This window comes from Cervus canadensis, chromosome 33, assembly GCF_019320065.1.
Source record: "Cervus canadensis isolate Bull #8, Minnesota chromosome 33, ASM1932006v1, whole genome shotgun sequence".
Lineage (NCBI taxonomy): Eukaryota > Metazoa > Chordata > Mammalia > Artiodactyla > Cervidae > Cervus > Cervus canadensis.
The window spans coordinates 31,382,307-31,400,018 of NC_057418.1; the positions used below are offsets into that span (position 1 = coordinate 31,382,307).

General features: G+C 50.6%; 1 protein-coding gene across 8 annotated transcripts in view; it reads left to right on the forward strand.

Moving 5' to 3' along the window:
• MAP3K4 (mitogen-activated protein kinase kinase kinase 4) overlaps positions 1-17,712 on the forward strand; it is a 139,980-nt gene that overhangs the window by 120,039 nt on the left and 2,229 nt on the right. For 5 of the 8 annotated variants that reach the window (XM_043457299.1, XM_043457301.1, XM_043457300.1 and 2 more), the window contains 10 exons: positions 502-630; positions 3,890-3,990; positions 4,854-4,934; positions 8,272-8,463; positions 9,530-9,600; positions 10,251-10,367; positions 11,283-11,442; positions 13,991-14,113; positions 14,749-14,855; positions 16,553-16,732. In XM_043457299.1, coding sequence (XP_043313234.1) covers positions 502-630; positions 3,890-3,990; positions 4,854-4,934; positions 8,272-8,463; positions 9,530-9,600; positions 10,251-10,367; positions 11,283-11,442; positions 13,991-14,113; positions 14,749-14,855; positions 16,553-16,732 — 1,261 coding nt within the window. Of the gene's footprint in view, positions 1-501; positions 631-3,889; positions 3,991-4,853; positions 4,935-8,271; positions 8,464-9,529; positions 9,601-10,250; positions 10,368-10,458; positions 10,550-11,282; positions 11,443-13,990; positions 14,114-14,748; positions 14,856-16,552; positions 16,733-17,712 lie in introns of those variants that run through there. The other 3 variants (XM_043457302.1, XM_043457303.1, XM_043457305.1) reach the window with 3 other exon arrangements.

Consider the following 17,712-nt stretch of genomic DNA (forward strand, 5'->3'; position numbering starts at 1 on the left):
TGGCGTTTCTGCATGTGGAAGTAGTGAGCGTTTCTCTCCCCTGAGAGTCGAGCAGTTTTTAAGTTAGTTTTCTTTCTTGCAGTACTTGGCTGGGAAAGGACCACAATTATTGTTAAAAATAACTAGCTTGAAATTAGTTACTTTTTTCATGGCCGTGTGTGCTCAATCACTTCAGTCGTGGCCGACTCTTTGCGACCCCGGGGACTGTAGCCCACCAGGCTCTTCCGTCCATGGGATTCTCCAGGCAAGAAGACTGGTGTGGGGTGCCATGCCCTCCCCTCCAGGCGATCTTCCCGACCCAGGGATGGAATGTGCGTTGCCTGCATTGGCAGGCCAGTTCTTTACCACTGAGCCACCTGACCTGAATCTCAAAGAGCAATTTGTGTTTTCTGTCTGAAGATGATTTTTTGCTTCCTCACCCTGTGTTATCTTTTCCTGAAACCACGTGCGAGCCCGTCCCCTTCCTCGCCTGTGTTCCTGAACCTCTTCTTCTCCTCCCAGCGCCCGGAGCGTGCCCGCGGACGTGCGGAGCCTCGGCAGCCCCGCGCCCGCGCCCGCCGCCGCTCGTCCTGGCCCCTTGGGCAGCGACCCGGCGCCGCCCAAGCCCATCAGCGGTGCCCATGAGACCAGGTAGTCTGCCCCGCCCCTCGCCCCGGGTGCAGTGCCCGTGAGCACGGGTGGTCTCCCCGCCTGCCCCGCACCCACCCCTGCACTCCTGCTGTGGCCTCGGCTCTGGGATGTGTCCCAGGGCTCGTGGGGCTTTTTTCGTGTGGTCAGGCGATGCTTAAGGGCCGTCCTTGGGGTGTCGTGGCCCCAAAGCTCCAGCACAAGTAGATTATCTGCCCGATTTTTATATTTCTTTGACACAAACATTAATCCAAATGACTAGAGTTTCTGCCAATAATAACCGTGCAGGGAGTATCCGTGAAAGAACCTGGTCCACTGGTAGAATTCTGGCAAATACAGCGCCTTTCCTGAAGAGCTTCTCGGGGGTTGCTCACAGCTGACCTCTCTCTAGGTTATATCTAGAAGTGGTGGTGGTGGTTTGTTTTATTTTAAATCACTTTTCAAACCCAATTTCCTGATATACACAGCTGTTGATTAGAAGTCGTTTATAGTGGTGGGGAAAATGAGTTCATGAGGTTTGTATCTCATATGGAGACTAGATAATTACTAGAGAGAGCTGTCAGACACTTGGCAAGCTCCAGGCAACAGTACTGAGGCCGTGGCAGCTTTTCCCATTTTGGCCGAGTTATTTGGTGGTGGGGTGGCGGAGGGGGACGTGTAGGGGATCTCATCAAGGTCTCAGATCCTTAAAGGAGAAAGGACATTTGGTGGCTCTTAATCCACCCTTGTGCGATAGAATGGACACTGTCACTCTTCTCATCTTCCTGTAAGGATGCTGACAGAATCAAACAAAATTGAACAAAAGCGATGAAACTGGGAAAGAACTCAGTGCTCTTTATCCTGCTCCCAAGAAGAAATATTAGTGTGCTGGCAGAAAGGTGACACGTGGTTTTAGAATTTAAAATAGACTAGTTCAGTTCAGTCACTCAGTCGTGTCCAAGACTAAGGTATTTTTAATTTATTTATCTTTAATGGAAGGATAATTGCTTTACAATATTGTTTTGGTTTCTGCCATACATCAACATGAAGACGAAGGTGTTTTTACACTTAGTTTATAGCAGTCTAAAACGTCTACAGATATTTCCCATTTTCTCATGCCTTAAAATAATTAATATTCCCTAATTTTTAGTAACAAATGTTTGTCTATAACCTAAAAAAAAGAAAGCCCAAGTATTTTACAGCTTAAGCAGTCAAACTAAAAAAAAATTAACAATTAACATTGAACAAATTCCCATTGACCCTATTTTTTTCATGTTGAGAACATTTCACGGCAGACCTATCCACGAGTGCTTCATGGCCGTGTGGGGGCTTGCAGCTGTCTCTTTTGTTCGTTCAGTGAGGGAGCTGACGAGCCCTGACACGCAGTCATAGTTGAGAACACTCAGCCGGCACTGCGCTTCCCACGCGGTTTCTGCAGAACTAAAGATTCTGTGAGCTCTGGGTTCAGGCTTTGGTCAGTTGGGGGTGCGTGCCTTGGAACAGGTTTTTGTACAGTTGGCCTATGCCCACCCTTGGCCTCAGGCCCTGGCCAGGTGGTTTCTCAAGTGTGTTGTGAGCAGCATTTCAGAAGTGTTCTTCGTTTATCCTTTAGGACAGTCCTTGAGGTGTAGACATTTTACTTCCGTCATAACGTGCCATCTTGAAGGCCTTTCCTCACCGAGGAGTGAAGTGGTCTGTGCTTCCTGGCGGTGTGTGTGCTGGGAGGTAGGGGGCCCGCGGGGTCAGCCCCCTGGCACCCTCCAATGCAAACCTCTGCCCCAGGCTCCCGGGGCCGGGATGGGCTGGGGGAGGCGGGGTGGTTCCCGGGCTCGCTGACCGCGGCAGCCTGTGTGCGGCACTGGCCTGCCTTAGAGATACGCAGCCTCAGGGAAATTTTTACTTTGCCCCACGATATCCAGTCAGCACTTTGATTCCATACGGTTTGACTTAGGAAACGGGCTTCCGCGATCTTGCCATTGTTGAGAAAATAGCCTTCCAGTGTTCTGCTTGCTGGAGTAGCTCTTAACTGGTTTGCGAGAGCCGGTTGTTTGTTTTTCAGGAATTGTGCAAGTCAGTTGTTAGACCACAGAAGCTGTTGAAGTCTGCAGACTCCCGCTCCCCCTGCAGAGAGCTGTTAGGCGTTCACCCGTACACCATTTGGTTGAACTCTGTTTTCTTGCCTGTTGCCCTGGCAGAAGTCTGAGGATGTGGAGTTGGCTAACCCCTCTCGGGGAAAGCGGGAAGATGGGGATGTTAGTGGCTTCTCCGTGGTCCCAGGATTGGCGCAGTTTAGGAGGAGGGTGTTTTTTCTTCACTTCAGCATCAGTGATTTTTTTCTGTGAAACGATGCCAAGACTTCTTGATGAACTACATAGCAGGAGATAGCCTCCTCACTCCAGACTTAACACGGACTGCACTAGACTTGAGAGTGTAGGAGATTAAAAAAAGCCTTGCACACTTCATAATTTGTGAATGTCTGTCCAATAAACCATGTTGCTTTAAACCCACTCAGTCTGTAATAAAAAAAGCATAAAAGCTACCATACTTCATTATATCATTTGTTTAAAAAAAATACGCACTAAACTGGTTAATAAACTAACACCGTATTTATTTCGGATGATCTGAATTATAATTTAACGCTTGCCCTTATTTAATTCTGGGCTTGATATACCCTTTTGTGGACTCATTCTGGATTGCTGAACACTTTGCTTCTGGAAAAGCTGCAAATTAGCTTTGCCCTTCACATGTTAAGCTTCCTGCTCTTCTGCCCTTTTGCTTGGCTGCTGCTTAAGAAGTGGTTAGGCGTTCCCTTCCACCTGCTCCTGAAGAGACTTGAGCTCTTGTGAATCATGTAATGATTTTAGCACTTTAAATGGAATTAAGTACTTGAATATAATGTGGTGATCATCTTAAATATTAGCCAGATTTGGCTCCTAGTTTTAATCCATCCTGGGCTTAAATTAGAGAGCTTTCCGCATGTCAGTGATACTTCAGCAACGACTGTTTTGTTTCTGTTGCTGTCTTTGAGTGAAGCCATGCCTTGTGCAGCCAGGTTCTCCTGTGTCCTCCTTCCAAGCCCCAGAGACAGGTGTCTTGGTAGCGGCACCGTCACTTCGGGTGAATCAGTCTGGGTTTGGGGGCTGTCCTTCGTGTTGTCCTTTACCCAGGGATGCCCGATGTTCTTGGGGGGCAGAGTCACCCCCAGTGGAGAATCGCTGCTCTAGAAGACAAATCTTTCAAGTTCTGTCAGATTGATAGTTTAATTTTTAAAATGTTGAAACAGGGGTTCCAGCGTCCCTGAAAATGACCGCCTGGCCTCCATCGCCGCCGAGCTGCAGCTCAGGTCGCTGAGCCGGCACTCCAGCCCCACCGAGGAGCGCGAGGGTGAGTGTGAGCGCCCCCCGCGCCCCGGCCGCCCACCGCGCCCCGGCCGCCCACCGCTCGCCCCGGCCGCCCCACCGCTCGCCCCGGCCGCCCCACCGCGCCCCGGCCGCCCCCCGCGCCCCGGGCCGCCCACCGCTCGCCCCGGCCGCCCCCCGCGCCCGGCCGCCCCACCGCGCCCCGGCTGCCCCACCGCTCGCCCCGGCCGCCCCCCGCGCCCGGCCGCCCCACCGCTCGCCCCGGCCGCCCCACCGCTCGCCCCGGGCCGCCGGCTTCCGCTGGCGAGGCCTAGTGCTGGGCGCGCTGGCCTCGTCACACAGATGCCTTCCTACACGTGCGCTTTCTCCCCTGTCACTAAATAATGTTGGAAAATTACTGCTCCTGATACTTTAACTGTTGAGTGCTCTTAATTCACTTTAAAAATAGAAGCTGGCACTGTGCTTGTAGATGACAGGCTTGAGTTTTATTAGAATGCAGCACTAGGAGTCTTTGCCCAGAAACCACACGGTTGCTCCTGTACCTCTGCTCTGCTCCTGGGTAGGACCTTGGGAAGCGGGGACCCCTCCCGCTCCGCCACCCCCGCCCCCCAGCAAAATCCAGTTTCTGCTCAGTATTCTGTCGGCTGTTACTTGTGGAACCTCAGTGTAGTTAAACCCCATTCACAACTTTCTCAGTTTGGTACAGTTTGCTCTAAATGATTGTAGAGACAGCTTTTCACTCTCATCAAACAAATTAATCACCGGGAATGACAGGTTGGTGGTTAACTAATCATCACTACTCACCTACATTTCATTCTGGCTCTGAATCAAATATGCCTGTTTGTTTTATAAGTCTCACTAATTTGTATGAAAAAATACTCTCTGCAGAACCAGCATATCCAAAAGGTGATTCAAGTGGGTCAACTCGAAGAAGTTGGGAACTGCGGACACTTATCAGTCAGACCAAGGGTAAGAGAAAGAATGTTGAATGTTTCAGCATAAGGCAAACAGTTTCAGCTGAGATGTGCTCCAGCTTACGACTGACTCGACCTTCTACATTAATGTTTTATGGTCTCTTTTGTGCCTCTGGCATCACTTCCTGTCTGTGCTGTGTGTGTGCAATTCCTGCTTCTTATCATCGTAAGTTCCTTTGGAGCAGGAATGTGTTTTTCTCAGTTTTGTATTCTTTAAGCAGGGTGATGTTCATTTTACGTGTCACATGGGTGGGCCCTTTGCATAACCCTTTGAACATGGTGTGTGTGTTAAGTTACTTGAGTCGTGTCCAACTCTTTGTGATCGTGTGGACTGTAGCCCACCAGGCTCCTCTGTCCATGGGATTCTCCAGGCCAGAATACTGGAGTGGGTTGCCATGCCTTCCTCCAGGGGATCTTCCTGATCCAGGGATTGAACCCACGTCTCTTAATGTCTCCAGCACTGGCCGGTGGGTTCTTTACCACTAACGCCACCTGGGAAGCCCTTTGTACATGGTAGGAATATAAAAAATACTTGTGAAACGAATAACCACTTACTTATTATGCTAAGAAGCTAAGAGAAAGCATTTGTCATGCACAGCAGGTGATCAGTCCGTATGAACCAGAAGAATAAATAGCAGAAAAGGCCCTGGTCTAGCACAAAATGCTTTCACGTATTCTTCGGCACAACAGTCTTGAGCCATAACCTAGGCAGAACAGATCCTGTTCTCTTTTCGTAAATGATCCGAGTTTCTGAGAGGCCAGACATTGGGCCGAGGTCACCACGCTTGCCCCCACAGCGCCCCTCCGGAACGGGTGTGACCAAGCAGGAGGGTAGTCACCGGGCCTGGAGCAGTCACGGGGGGCTTCAGGGAGGGCCGAGGCTTGGGCTGGCCCCTGAAGGAAGGAGGTCTGTGTCCAGCCAGGAGGGAAAGTACAGAAAGAGAAACATGTCTGGAGGCCCGGTGACTGAAGACCAGACCCGCCAGCCCAGCCCGGCGAGCGCGGGTGGAGGTGGAGGTGGGGCTGCAAGGGTGCAGGGAGGCCTCGGCACGGCCAGTCCTCAGTGGTGGGCTCGGTGGTCCAGGCCCGCGTGCAGCCCGCGGCAGCCCCTGGGCCTCTGCAGCGGGCAAGCCTTCTGTGTCCAGGGAGTAGGGGGTGGGCCTGGGTCTCGGGGGAGGTGGGGAGTGGCCCCAAGGGGCGCTCAGGAGGCGGGAGCAGCCGTGAAGCCGCATTCTCCAGGCTGGGCAGGTGAGGCATGTGTAGGGTTTGGGGGGTCGGGGGGGCGTTTGTCAGCTCGAGCCCAGTACAGGGAGGGGTTCTCCCTAGGGCCTCGCACGTCATCTGCGGTTCCCACGGATACAGGTCTTTGTGATAATTTTCAAAACAAATACTTTGTGGTCAAGTAAACTTGGGAACTCTTGGGAGAGTTAGAGTCTGCACAGACATCTTAAAAGACTAGGAAATCTTGAGAAATGTTTACTGTAAAAGAAAAGACTGTTTCCCAGAAGCATTTAACAATGGAGCCCACGGCCCGACAGCCGTGCAACCTTGGTCAGTGCCAAGTAGACGTGACGTGTCATGCAGTGATGTGAGGGAAACAGGGATCCCCGTTTTTAGGAAATGATTGTAGTCAGACGCTGTAATTGGAACCTTGTAAGTCTCTGGGAATTTCTCTTCTCAGAGTAACCTTTCAGTCGTCCCAGTCCTCAGTGATCTCTTTGACAGAACATTCAGGCTCTTAGATGCCTCCTTAGGTTCCTGCATGTGAGAACTGTGGCAGCCAGGAGCTTTTCACATTATGGATTGTGACCCATTAGTGGGTTGTCGTAAAATCAGCGTGCGCGCACACGTGCACACACACACACACACACACACACAAATTGAATGGAATCCCAGTCACATGTAGAAAGAGTAATAGTGGTAATAGTGTTTCATGAAACAGTTGTTTTAGATATCTATGTAAAAGATACTTTTTTCTATAAATCATGATAAAATAAGTTGGAGAAATAGAGATGGCTAGATGGAAAAATAAAGAGCGATAATAACAAAAGCTAAAATTTACCCAGTATTTTCACGTTCCAGGCCCTGGGCTAATTGCTTTATGTGTGTGATTTCATTAAGTTCTCATAGTATCTCTGAATGAGGTATTCTTGTTTTGCGATCTGATGTCTAAAGAAGGTAATTAACTTGCCGACTTTCAAACGCCTAGAAAAAGGTTAAGCCTGGGTTTTGTTCCAGCCATTCTGACTCTAGAGAAAGGAAAGCTTTACTCCCTTCCCAGCAGAGAGCAGAGACAGCTTCCTGGAGGGGAGTAAGCTCTGACAGCTGGAAGACAGGGCGGCGTGAGCATGGGCCAGGAGCGAGGCGCCGTGTGGTGTGGTCCATGGAGGCTCTGCAGTCAGGCTGGTCCGGAGACCGCGGTGGATGGGCCAGGAGCGAGGCGCCATGTGGTGTGGTCCATGAAGCTCTGCAGTCAGGCTGGTCCAGAGACCGCGGTGGATGGGCCAGGAGCGAGGCGCCGTGTGGTGTGGTCCATGGAGGCTCTGCAGTCAGGCTGGTCCAGAGACCGCGGTGGATGGGCCAGGAGCGAGGTGCTATGTGGTGTGGTTCATGGAGGCTCTTCAGTCAGGCTGGTTTGGAGACTGCAATGGGGCCAGGGGCAGTGGCCGGGAGAAGGGAACCTGGAAAGACCCTGCGTGATGGCCTTGGACTGTTGGTCAGCAAGTTGGGATGAACCATGAAATAAATTATGTGCGTAAACAATATGATCAGATTTTACGTTTGAGTAAGAGAATTCTGGGGGACTCTCTTGTGGTTCAGTGGTAAAGAATCTGCCCACAATGCAGGAGACGCAGGACACACGAGTTCGATCCCTCGGTGGGGAAGATCCCCTGGAGAAGAAAGCTGCAACCCACTCCAGTATTCTCGCCTGCGAAATCCCACAGACAGAGGAGCCTGGCAGGCTACAGTCCTTGGGGTCGCAAAGAGCCAGACACGACTGAGCAGCTGAACAATAAGAAAATTCTGAGCAGTGAGAGCAGGTGGACTAGAGAGACTAGAGGCCGGCAGGTGGTGACTGCAGAGTCTGACCAGCCTTGGGAGAGGAAACAGTTCATTCTGTCTGAGTAGCTTCTGTTCTGTACGTGTACTTCCCTATTGTGCATTGTATGCTCTGAAGATGGTAGGTTTTGGGGACTTTAATTCAGGTGCTGTGTAGCTGAATAGGTGATGCTTGATGGAGTGCTAATGTCTGTTGCTCTGTTTTTATGATTATTTGCTAAAAGTCGACCTAATTATGGTTGTTGGGGTGACTGAGTTTATACTTCTTGCAGATACCGCTTCTAAGCAAGGACCCATAGAAGCCATTCAGAAGTCAGTCCGACTGTTTGAAGAAAAGCGGTATCAAGAAATGAGGAGAAGAAACATCATTGGTCAAGTCTGTGACACCCCCAAGTCTTACGACAACGTCATGCACGTTGGCTTGAGGAAGGTGACGTTTAAGTGGCAAAGAGGAAACAAAATCGGTAAGAAAACTGAAGAGCAGGACACAAAGATGGTCCCTGTCAGAAATTAACAAGTCACACTTCTCGAGGTTAAGGCTCCCGTGGCTGGTCTTTTTCTCTTACAGGCGTGGCAAATACACATCCTCTCTTCTGCACAAGGTTCTGATTTTTTGGTTTCACTTGCAAGATATGTTCTAAGAACAATGTAAAAGAGATTTTTAAATGATTCATTAGATGGCATGGTTCTGCTTGATAACTCCAGAAGTTGCCAGTGGAGAACTCCGTAAATCCTGCCCTTTTGTTCTAGTTTATATTCTTTCCATCTTATTCCCACACCATCCTTAATGAAGCAAGACTGAATACAAATGCCAATGGGACAGTGTCTTCAAAAACATTAATTTCCTGTTAACTAGTGATAGATTGTGTGGAGAAGGAGCTGATTATGTTTCAGACTTTTCCCCCTTTCAAATGCATTTATCTGTTGAGCATTTAGGTCTGGAGAAGCAAACACAATTGTAATATAGGACTCTGAGCCTCAGGAAGTTCTCGTAGAGCTGTCAGGACAGAAGACTTTGAACAGAATCAGATCCTTTATAAATGGTATGAATTCTCAGTATCAGTCTTATGTAGCCATATATCTGTATCCCCTTAGTTTAATGTTTCAGAAGGTGTCTTAGTAGAATACCCCACTAACCTCCCACACGCCTGGACGGACAGCAGGGAGGTCCACTGAGGTGGCAGCAGGCTTATCCCAGCCATGCCCCCTGCACCCCGGCCCAGACCTCCTCCAGGGCCATAAGGGGCTCCGGAGTGTGCTCCAGAGGGCTCAGAGCTCACCTTCATGCCTCTTCTGGGGTTTGCCAGTCAGTTCTATTCTATTTACAGGTAAGACATAGTGAAAAGATTGCCCGAGACTTAGGTTATCAGGGAATATTCAGAAATAGTTTGGATCTTGCAATAGTAGACTGTGGTAAGCACGATTCTAGATATCTGAATGTAGAGTCGGGATGGGAAGACATTACGTTTGAATGAGTTAGAGTGGCCCGGCTTTGGTGGCTGAGAGCAGCATGTCTGTCCCTGTTCACAGGGGAAGGGCAGTACGGGAAGGTGTACACCTGCATCAACGTTGACACCGGCGAGCTGATGGCCATGAAGGAGGTGGGTGCCTGGCCCCTGGGGCCTCTGTGTGCTGGAGACTTGGAAACGAGACTTGTGTTGACAAGGTCAGGGCTGGCCCAAGTGCTCCCGCGGTGCACTGACATTTCAGACGTCTGAAACGCTGATGTTTCCCACAGTCTAGGCATTTACACCTTTGGGACCATGGGGGGCTTGGTCAGGGGGCTTGGGGGACATTTGTGATAAGGTTCAGAAATGAGCAGCCTGTTAGCTGCTGGAGGTAGGATGGCAGGAGGGGGAACGCCTGAGGAAGGCCCCCTGGGAGACACCCAGGGCCGTGGGGCGCCGGGCACATGCAGCCCACCCCTTAACCCCCGCAGCATCTCCTCATCCTCACCACGGGGCAACTCAGGCCGTGCCTATGTGGTCGTGAGCTTGGTGAGAGCAGAATCTTCTCTCATCCTTCTGTCTCACCCAAAACTTAAACACCTGTGCTTGCTTCCTGGCGGTCCCATGTTTCGGCTAATTCAGGCTGCAGTCACGAAGGGGATCCCACGGGCTGCTGTCTGGGCACACGCTGAAGCAGGCACGCCTTACTCATCAGCGGGGGAAGCCAGCCCGCCCGGAAGTCAGGTGGGCGCGTTTCTAGTCTGTACCAGTGCCAACAGTAACCAGCCGGTTTCCTTTTCCAGATTCGATTTCAACCCAACGACCATAAAACCATCAAGGAAACTGCAGACGAGCTGAAAATCTTTGAAGGCATCAAGCACCCCAATCTGGTTCGGTATTTTGGTGTGGAGCTACATAGAGTAAGCCAACTTTGATCACACTGTGCGGTGTGAGCGGTCAGTGAGGGTGCAGATGGAGTCCTGTCCTACATCACAGGTCTTCTCATTTCAGAGCACAGTAACTTTGCCTAATTCTCAGGAAATCTCCATGAGTTACACCATTTCTGCCTTCTCTCTGAAACTAGAGGAGTCCTTCCTGAAATGTAAGTTGTAGACCGTAGTCATTAACCCAACATTATAAAGCACTGAAACCCATCCTGCCAATCAGAAGATTCCTCTAGTGCCCCCCGACACTGCTGTTGGTTGCTTTTTTTTTCTCCCCTTCTGTTTTTTGCCGAGCCACTGTTGAACACACTATTCAGTAATTTTTTTTTTCCCTTTTGTTTGTGTTTAAAGAACCATTGTAAAATGAGAGAAAGCGAAGACCTCTCAGCTTATTTTCCCCCGAGTGTTTAGCAATAAACACTTGGAGGGAAAGAGGGTCACCTGGAGGATCACCAAGGATCACCTTGGTGGAATAAGAGCTTCTGGGGACGTTGGATACTGGCGATTTTTAATGTTTTTCACGGATGAATTCGTATCTGAAAAGGATGTGTTTCAGTACTTAATAATATATGTATAGGGACAGTCCTGTTGGTCCCTGTCTGAGATTATATAGCAGACTGAATTTCAAAGGATTACAGACATTTATCACCTGTGATTCAACGATGCTCTTATCCCAACGAGCTGTATAATTCCAGACAGAGGAGGCAGGCAGAGACACCGCTCTTTATAGAGGAGTTAGAAGTGACCATTTTGAGACGAATTCAGACTTCAGGATGACAGTGTAGCTGACCCTTAGAAGGAGGAGTCCTCGGGGGCGTGGCCAGTGGAGCGTTCCAGGCTCTTCACTCAGCGTCCAGGTAGACATGGGGCCGTGTATGGTTCCTCCCGCAGGAGGAGATGTACATCTTCATGGAGTACTGTGATGAGGGCACCCTGGAAGAGGTGTCAAGGCTGGGACTCCAGGAGCACGTCATCAGGCTATATTCTAAGCAGATCACCGTGGCCATCAACGTCCTCCACGAGCATGGCATCGTTCACCGTGACATTAAAGGTGATCCTCACACTCCCCTGCCCGCGAGGGTGTCAGCCGTGCCTGGCACAGGGTGGCTGCCCTCCCTTCTCCAGAAAGAAACAGCTTTCCTTTGAATATTCTTTTGTAAAGAGCCCGGCATGGGGAAACTGCACGGGACATACATCCCCTTCTAGGAGCACGCAGCTCCGCTCTTCCTGCTCAGCACTACGCTTAGCCAGATCTGTGCCCCGAAATGAAATCTGCTCTGTAGGCCTACCCTGAGTAGTTACTGGACACTGTGAGCAGAACATCCTTTCTTTCCCTCCTGCGTTTGAATGTGAACGTTGTGAACATGTAAAGGGACGGTGAATCGGGAATGCTGGTGTAAGTTATGATTTGCAGCTGAGTTTGGGGAGAGGACAGTTTCTCTGGTGGCTCATGACAGAGAATCCGCCTGCCACGCAGGAGACCCGGGTTCGATCCCTGGGCAGGGAAGATCCCCTGGAGAAGAGAATGGCAGCCCACTCCCGTGTTCTTGCCTGGAGACTCCCGTGGACAGAGGAGCCTGGCGGGCTACAGTCCATGGGGTCGCACACTGGGACATGACCTAGCGACGAACACTTTGAGTTCAGGGTTTATTTACACCACCGTCCTCCAGTGGAGAGTCCTGCTCGAGGTCGTCTTCGTCACCCAGACTGAGGGAAAGCGCTGGCCCTTCTCATGTGAGGGGAGCAGCCACGCTTATCCCAGAACTGCCCTCTGTGTTTGCCTGACCCACACCGTGCCCATGACCTCTGCACCTGGGAGTCTCGGGGATGATGAGAGTGACAAACGAGGTTGCTCTCTAACTGACCCCAGACGGAAGGATTTCATTCTCGCCCTTAACCTGAGGCCAGCCTGCACGGGTTCACTGTAGACGGCTGGACTTGCGGCCAGCGTCAGCCCCTGTGGGGCTGGGCCGCCCCGCGGCCTGCTGCTCTGGTGGAAGCACTGCCCACGCTCTGTAACGGCTCCTGCACGCCCGGCACACCCCAGTCCCCGTCGCCCCTCCACCACGTGCTTTGTTGTCTGGGCATTTGCTTCACCAGCTCTGGGTGAGGCCATGGCGTAGCCCGTTTCCAGTTGTTCTGACACACACACCACACTCAGGAAGCGGTGCCTTCGCGTTGTTGGCCGTGGCCATAAAGAGAACCCCTCAGAGTCCTTGAGTCATGTCCGTCCATGTGCGTCCGTGTGGTAATCTCTAGAGCTCAGTGTGGCTGAGAGTGGGCCTGTGAGCCAGCTCCAGAACGATGCGTTAGCGCGGTGTGCTCCGCGGGGACCGCCTGCCCCGGCAGCAGGGAGGGTCAGCAGCTCGTCGTGCGGCTGGCTGTCTAACGTGAGGGCTCTGTGTGGCTTTTGGAAGGAGGTACCTTGGACAGAAGGCTGAACCGTGTGGCTCGGTTGGAGGGGTTCAGGCCTTGTAGCCTGCAGGAGGCGGGGCCACCCCAGGAGATGAGCGGTGACCCCAGGAGATGGGCAGTGACCCCAGGAGATGGGCAGTGACCCCAGGGGATGGGCGGTGACCCCAGGGGATGGACGGTGACCCCAGGAGATGGGCAGTGACCCCAGGAGATGGACGGTGACCCCAGGAGTTGGGCGGTGACCCCAGGCTCCAACTGGAGTGCGAGCCAGGTGTGTGCGCTGCTCCTGAGATCGGAGACACGTGCAGAACATTCTTTCCATCAGCCTGGACTCAGTCTGATGGCGGCTTCGAATGCAGCTCTGCAGACCAGCAGAGAGAGAGAGAGAGTGTGTGAGAGAGAGAGAGAGAGAGTGTGTGTGTGTGTGTGAGAGAGAGAGTGTGTGTGTGTGTGTGAGAGAGTGAGAGTGTGTGTGTGTGTGTGTGAGTTAGGCCTTGGTTACACTTGCTTCCTGCTACGCCCACTGCTGATTGTACACAAGCTCTCGCCTTCAGAACTGCTGCCACAGGCATTTGTGTTTATAGGTAATTTCTCTTTTAAGTATCTCCCTGGGTTTTGAAATAATCACTTTATTTTTGGCCACAGTGGGTCCTCGTAGCTGCACGCGGACTTTCTCTGGCTGTGCTGAGCGGGGGCTGCCCGCCCCTGCGGGGCGCGGGCTTCTCCTGGATGTGTGCTCTTTGCAGAGCACGGGCTCCAGGCGCACGGACTTGAGCAGTTGCAACACTCGGGCTTGGTAGTTGTGGGGTGTGGGCTCCGCTGCCCTGCGGCAGGTGGAATCTTCCCAGACCAGGGATCGTACCCACGTCCCCTCACGGCAGGTGGATTCTTACCCACTGCACCACTCGGGAAGTCCCTCTCCCTGGGTTTTTAATGTTGGAATTTATGTGTGTGTTTCAGTTCAGAATGTGTCAAAGCTGTCTGCGTTGATTTTAAATTTTCTTTACTTTGTATTACCATTTGTGAATGAGGCTTAAAATCTTTCTAATGATAACACTTTGCAAGTAAAGTTTCATAAATCTTTATAATGTTACGAACCAAGTTCCGATAGTTGAGGTTACTACATAAGCTTCAAAACGCCTGCGTTGTGTTTCAGAGGCTCACCGCTGCTCATTTCTTGTTAGGTGCCAACATCTTCCTGACCTCGTCTGGACTAATCAAGCTGGGGGATTTCGGATGCTCAGTAAAGCTTAAGAACAACGCGCAGACCATGCCTGGGGAAGTGAACAGCACGCTGGGGACAGCAGGTGGGTCTGGCGAGGTTCGGCTCTGCCCTGGGGCTCCCTCAAGCGTGCCGGGACCCTGCCTCTCTGCCGTCCTCCTGGTCCGCAGACGTGGAGAGCGCTCCGGACTTCTCGCCAGGCGGGGAGGAGCCACGCCCAAAAGCGCTCATCATACTGGGAAGTCACATTTCTCCCTTAAACTTACAGGAGGGAAGAAAAGCCTCATTCCCTTCCCAGAAAAGCCTTGTGTTTCACACTGGGTTTATTAAAACTATTCTAGTCAAAACAGCATTATGTTTAAATGGTGATTATTTGTTCTGATCATTTAGAAACATGTCATAAAACTTCACATTCTCTTTTGCAGGTTAAATTTCATATTTTTCGTCGCAAATAGAATTTATCTGAATATTTGCACATTCAGAATTGTCTTTTAGAAGATTAATTTGGCTCCTAAAATATCCATTCAAGAAATTATTTTGAGATATTTATTTTCAAGGCTTGATATTTTTTATTATGTAATTGAGAGAAAGTTTCCCCTGAACAAATCAGTTGCTGCTTCTCTGTGGAATATTAGATAGGATTAATGTATTACTTGGTCTGTTAATTCATGATGCGGTATTTGTAACCCGTTCCTCTCGTTGTATCTATGGCTTTTAAAGCGTACATGGCTCCAGAAGTCATCACTCGCGCCAAAGGAGAAGGCCACGGGCGTGCAGCTGACGTCTGGAGCCTGGGATGTGTTGTCATAGAGATGGTGACTGGCAAGGTGAGCAGAGCCCGTGCCGGGGGGGGGGGGCACTTTGCATTAACACAGCAATCATTGTGGCTTCACCCCCATTATGAATACTGGGGACATGTTTCCTGCCAAATAGAGACCATGACCTGTCAGAAGATACGGTAAGTTAAAACAAGTGACAGACTAGGAGCCAAATATTTATCAGATGCATGACTCGGGGACTCCTCTGAGGAAAAGAGAAAGCATGAAACTCCAATTAAAACAGAAAAGTAAGCAGATACGAGAAGAAACAGACGTTGAAACCTTCTGTCCACACACAGACTGGCACGTGAATGCCTGTATCTGTTTTATTCATAATTGCCACCGCTCGGAAGCAGCCAACAATCTTTCAAATGGATAAACTGTGGTAAGCCACACAATGGAATATTATGCAGTGACAGAAAGAAATTGGCCATGAAACGACAGGGAGAAACCTGAAGAAGCGTGTTTATTGCTGAGTGAATGAAGCCAGTCTGAAAACACCACATCCTGTATGATTCTCAACCTTCTGGCATTCTGGAAGAGGCAGAACAGGCAAGTCAGAGAAGATCAGTGGTTGCCGGGGCTTCCCAGGTGGTGTTCGTGGTAGAGAGCCTGCCTCCCGGTGCTAGAGTGGCAGGTTCGATCCCGGGTCGGGAAGATTCCCTGGAAGAGGGCATGGCAACCCACTCCAGGATTCTTGCCTGGAGAATCCCATGGACAGAGGAGCCTGGCGGGCTACAGTCCATGGGGTCACAAAGAGTCGGACACGGCTGAGCGACTTAGCACTGAGAGACGGAAGGAAGGACAGACAGAGCGTATCGGTTTTAAGGGCAGTGAAACTGTCCCGTGCGACGTAAGATCTGAAAATCCTCAGAATTGGTCTGGTGTAGATACTGCTGACGAGCAGCTGTACAGCACACAAATGCGCAAAGGTCGTGTGTTTGGCAGGGGGGTTACAGCATTAGCTATAAAGCAAGACGGTTACAAACCTCTCACGTAATATTAGCAGGAAATTAAATTACTATAGGCTCGACTTGCAGCTGCTGAGGATAAGTGCTTAATAAATATTAGCTAGTAGTATTTCTGTTAGCATTAACATAGATGCCCATGGTACCTGTTATTTCAATCAAGTCATACATTGGAAAAAAAGCGAGTTCTCACACTGAAGAATATACATCTCAATAGCTAAACAATGGTGCATAAATTGGGAGGCTATGCAAACTTAGTTCTTTCCCCCATGAATCTCATTGCCCTGTAATTGTAATAAAATAAGCTTGGCACTAGTAGAATTTAATGTTGATTATTGAACAAGGTAGCATACTAAACATCCTAGTAAGATAACTGTGGGGCTTTGTTTTATTGACATTTTTATATTATTTTATGTGTTACATGATGATGACATCTAGGTAATGCTGGACAGTAGGACACCTCACGGTAGGCAGACTGTGCCCACCGCCTGATTTTGTAAATAAAGTTTTATTGGCACACGGCCACACTCATTCGTTTATACATTGTACCTAAGCCTGCTTTTATGTTGCAATGGGAAAATTGAATAGTTGTGACAGAGACCGCCTGGCTTGCAAGCTTATGTAAAAGTTTGCCGGCCTTGGTACCTATCGATACTGAGAGGCCTAAAAAGAGATGGGGCAGCTGCGTTTTCTTTATGGTCATGTAGTGTCGACGCCTGATTTTTTTCCTGTTTTTAGAGACCTTGGCATGAATACGAACACAACTTCCAGATTATGTACAAAGTGGGAATGGGGCACAAGCCGCCGATCCCTGAACGATTAAGCCCCGAAGGGAAGGACTTCCTTTCTCACTGCCTGGAGAGCGAGCCCAGGATGCGGTGGACGGCCAGCCAGCTCCTCGACCATGCCTTCGTCAAGGTTTGGCAGCATGCTGTATAAGTGTTTGTGTTCTGTTCGCATCTAACACTTTAATGAAATTTGGAAGCTTAAATAGAAACGGAAATATATATATACCTGAAATGGAAAGGAGCTAAAATGTACGGTGCAGGGAATTTTGTATTTTTTTTCTTTTTTCCTTTGGCAGGTGTTCATTGCAGTTCTCCTTGACCCATGTTGGTGCTCTGAGGGGCGCTTGGGACCGTTAAATGGGATTTTCAGGGGGACGGGGTGAGACAGTTTCCCTTCAGAGTATGCAGTCTGCGTGAGTGCAGGGTTGGTAGCAGCCAGTCTCTACCGAGGGAGCAGGGACGGACCGAGTACCGACCGAGGGTCGTGTTAGAGCCGTGATGGTGGAACGTGTGCCACGTTGTAGCATCACCGAGGAGAGGACTTTCATCCCGTCAGGTGACCCCAGCTCCTTCAGAGTGAGATGCCAGAGCCGTTGGGGAGGGATTAGCCAGCTCGGGGAGCGGAGGCAGGAGTCCGGGGGACAGAGTGGAAGGGAGCCTGGCTCCCGAGAGGGCGAAGCCGGGTGTCAGAGAGAGCTGTCGGGGCACAGGGTGAGGATGGTGGCCATCGATGGCGCCGGAAAGTAGACAGGAACCGAGAGAGGGACGTCAGTTTTGTTGGAAAGCACGACACGATTGTTGTGGCGGCAGGAGATCAGTTAGGAAGCTGCTGACACGGCCAGTAGGCTGCGAAGGGAGGTCAGGGGTGATGGATCAGCTACACAGTCCCTCCTAAAGGAGATCAGTCCTGGGTGTTCATTGCAAGGACTGATGTTGAAGCTGAAACTCCAATACTTTGGCCACCTGATGTGAAGAGCCGACTCATCGGAAAAGACCCTGATGCTGGGAGGGATTGCGGGCAGGAGGAGGAGGGGTGACAGAGGATGAGATGGCTGGATGGCATCACCGACTCGATGGGCATGAGTTTGAGTAAACTCCGGGAGTTGGTGA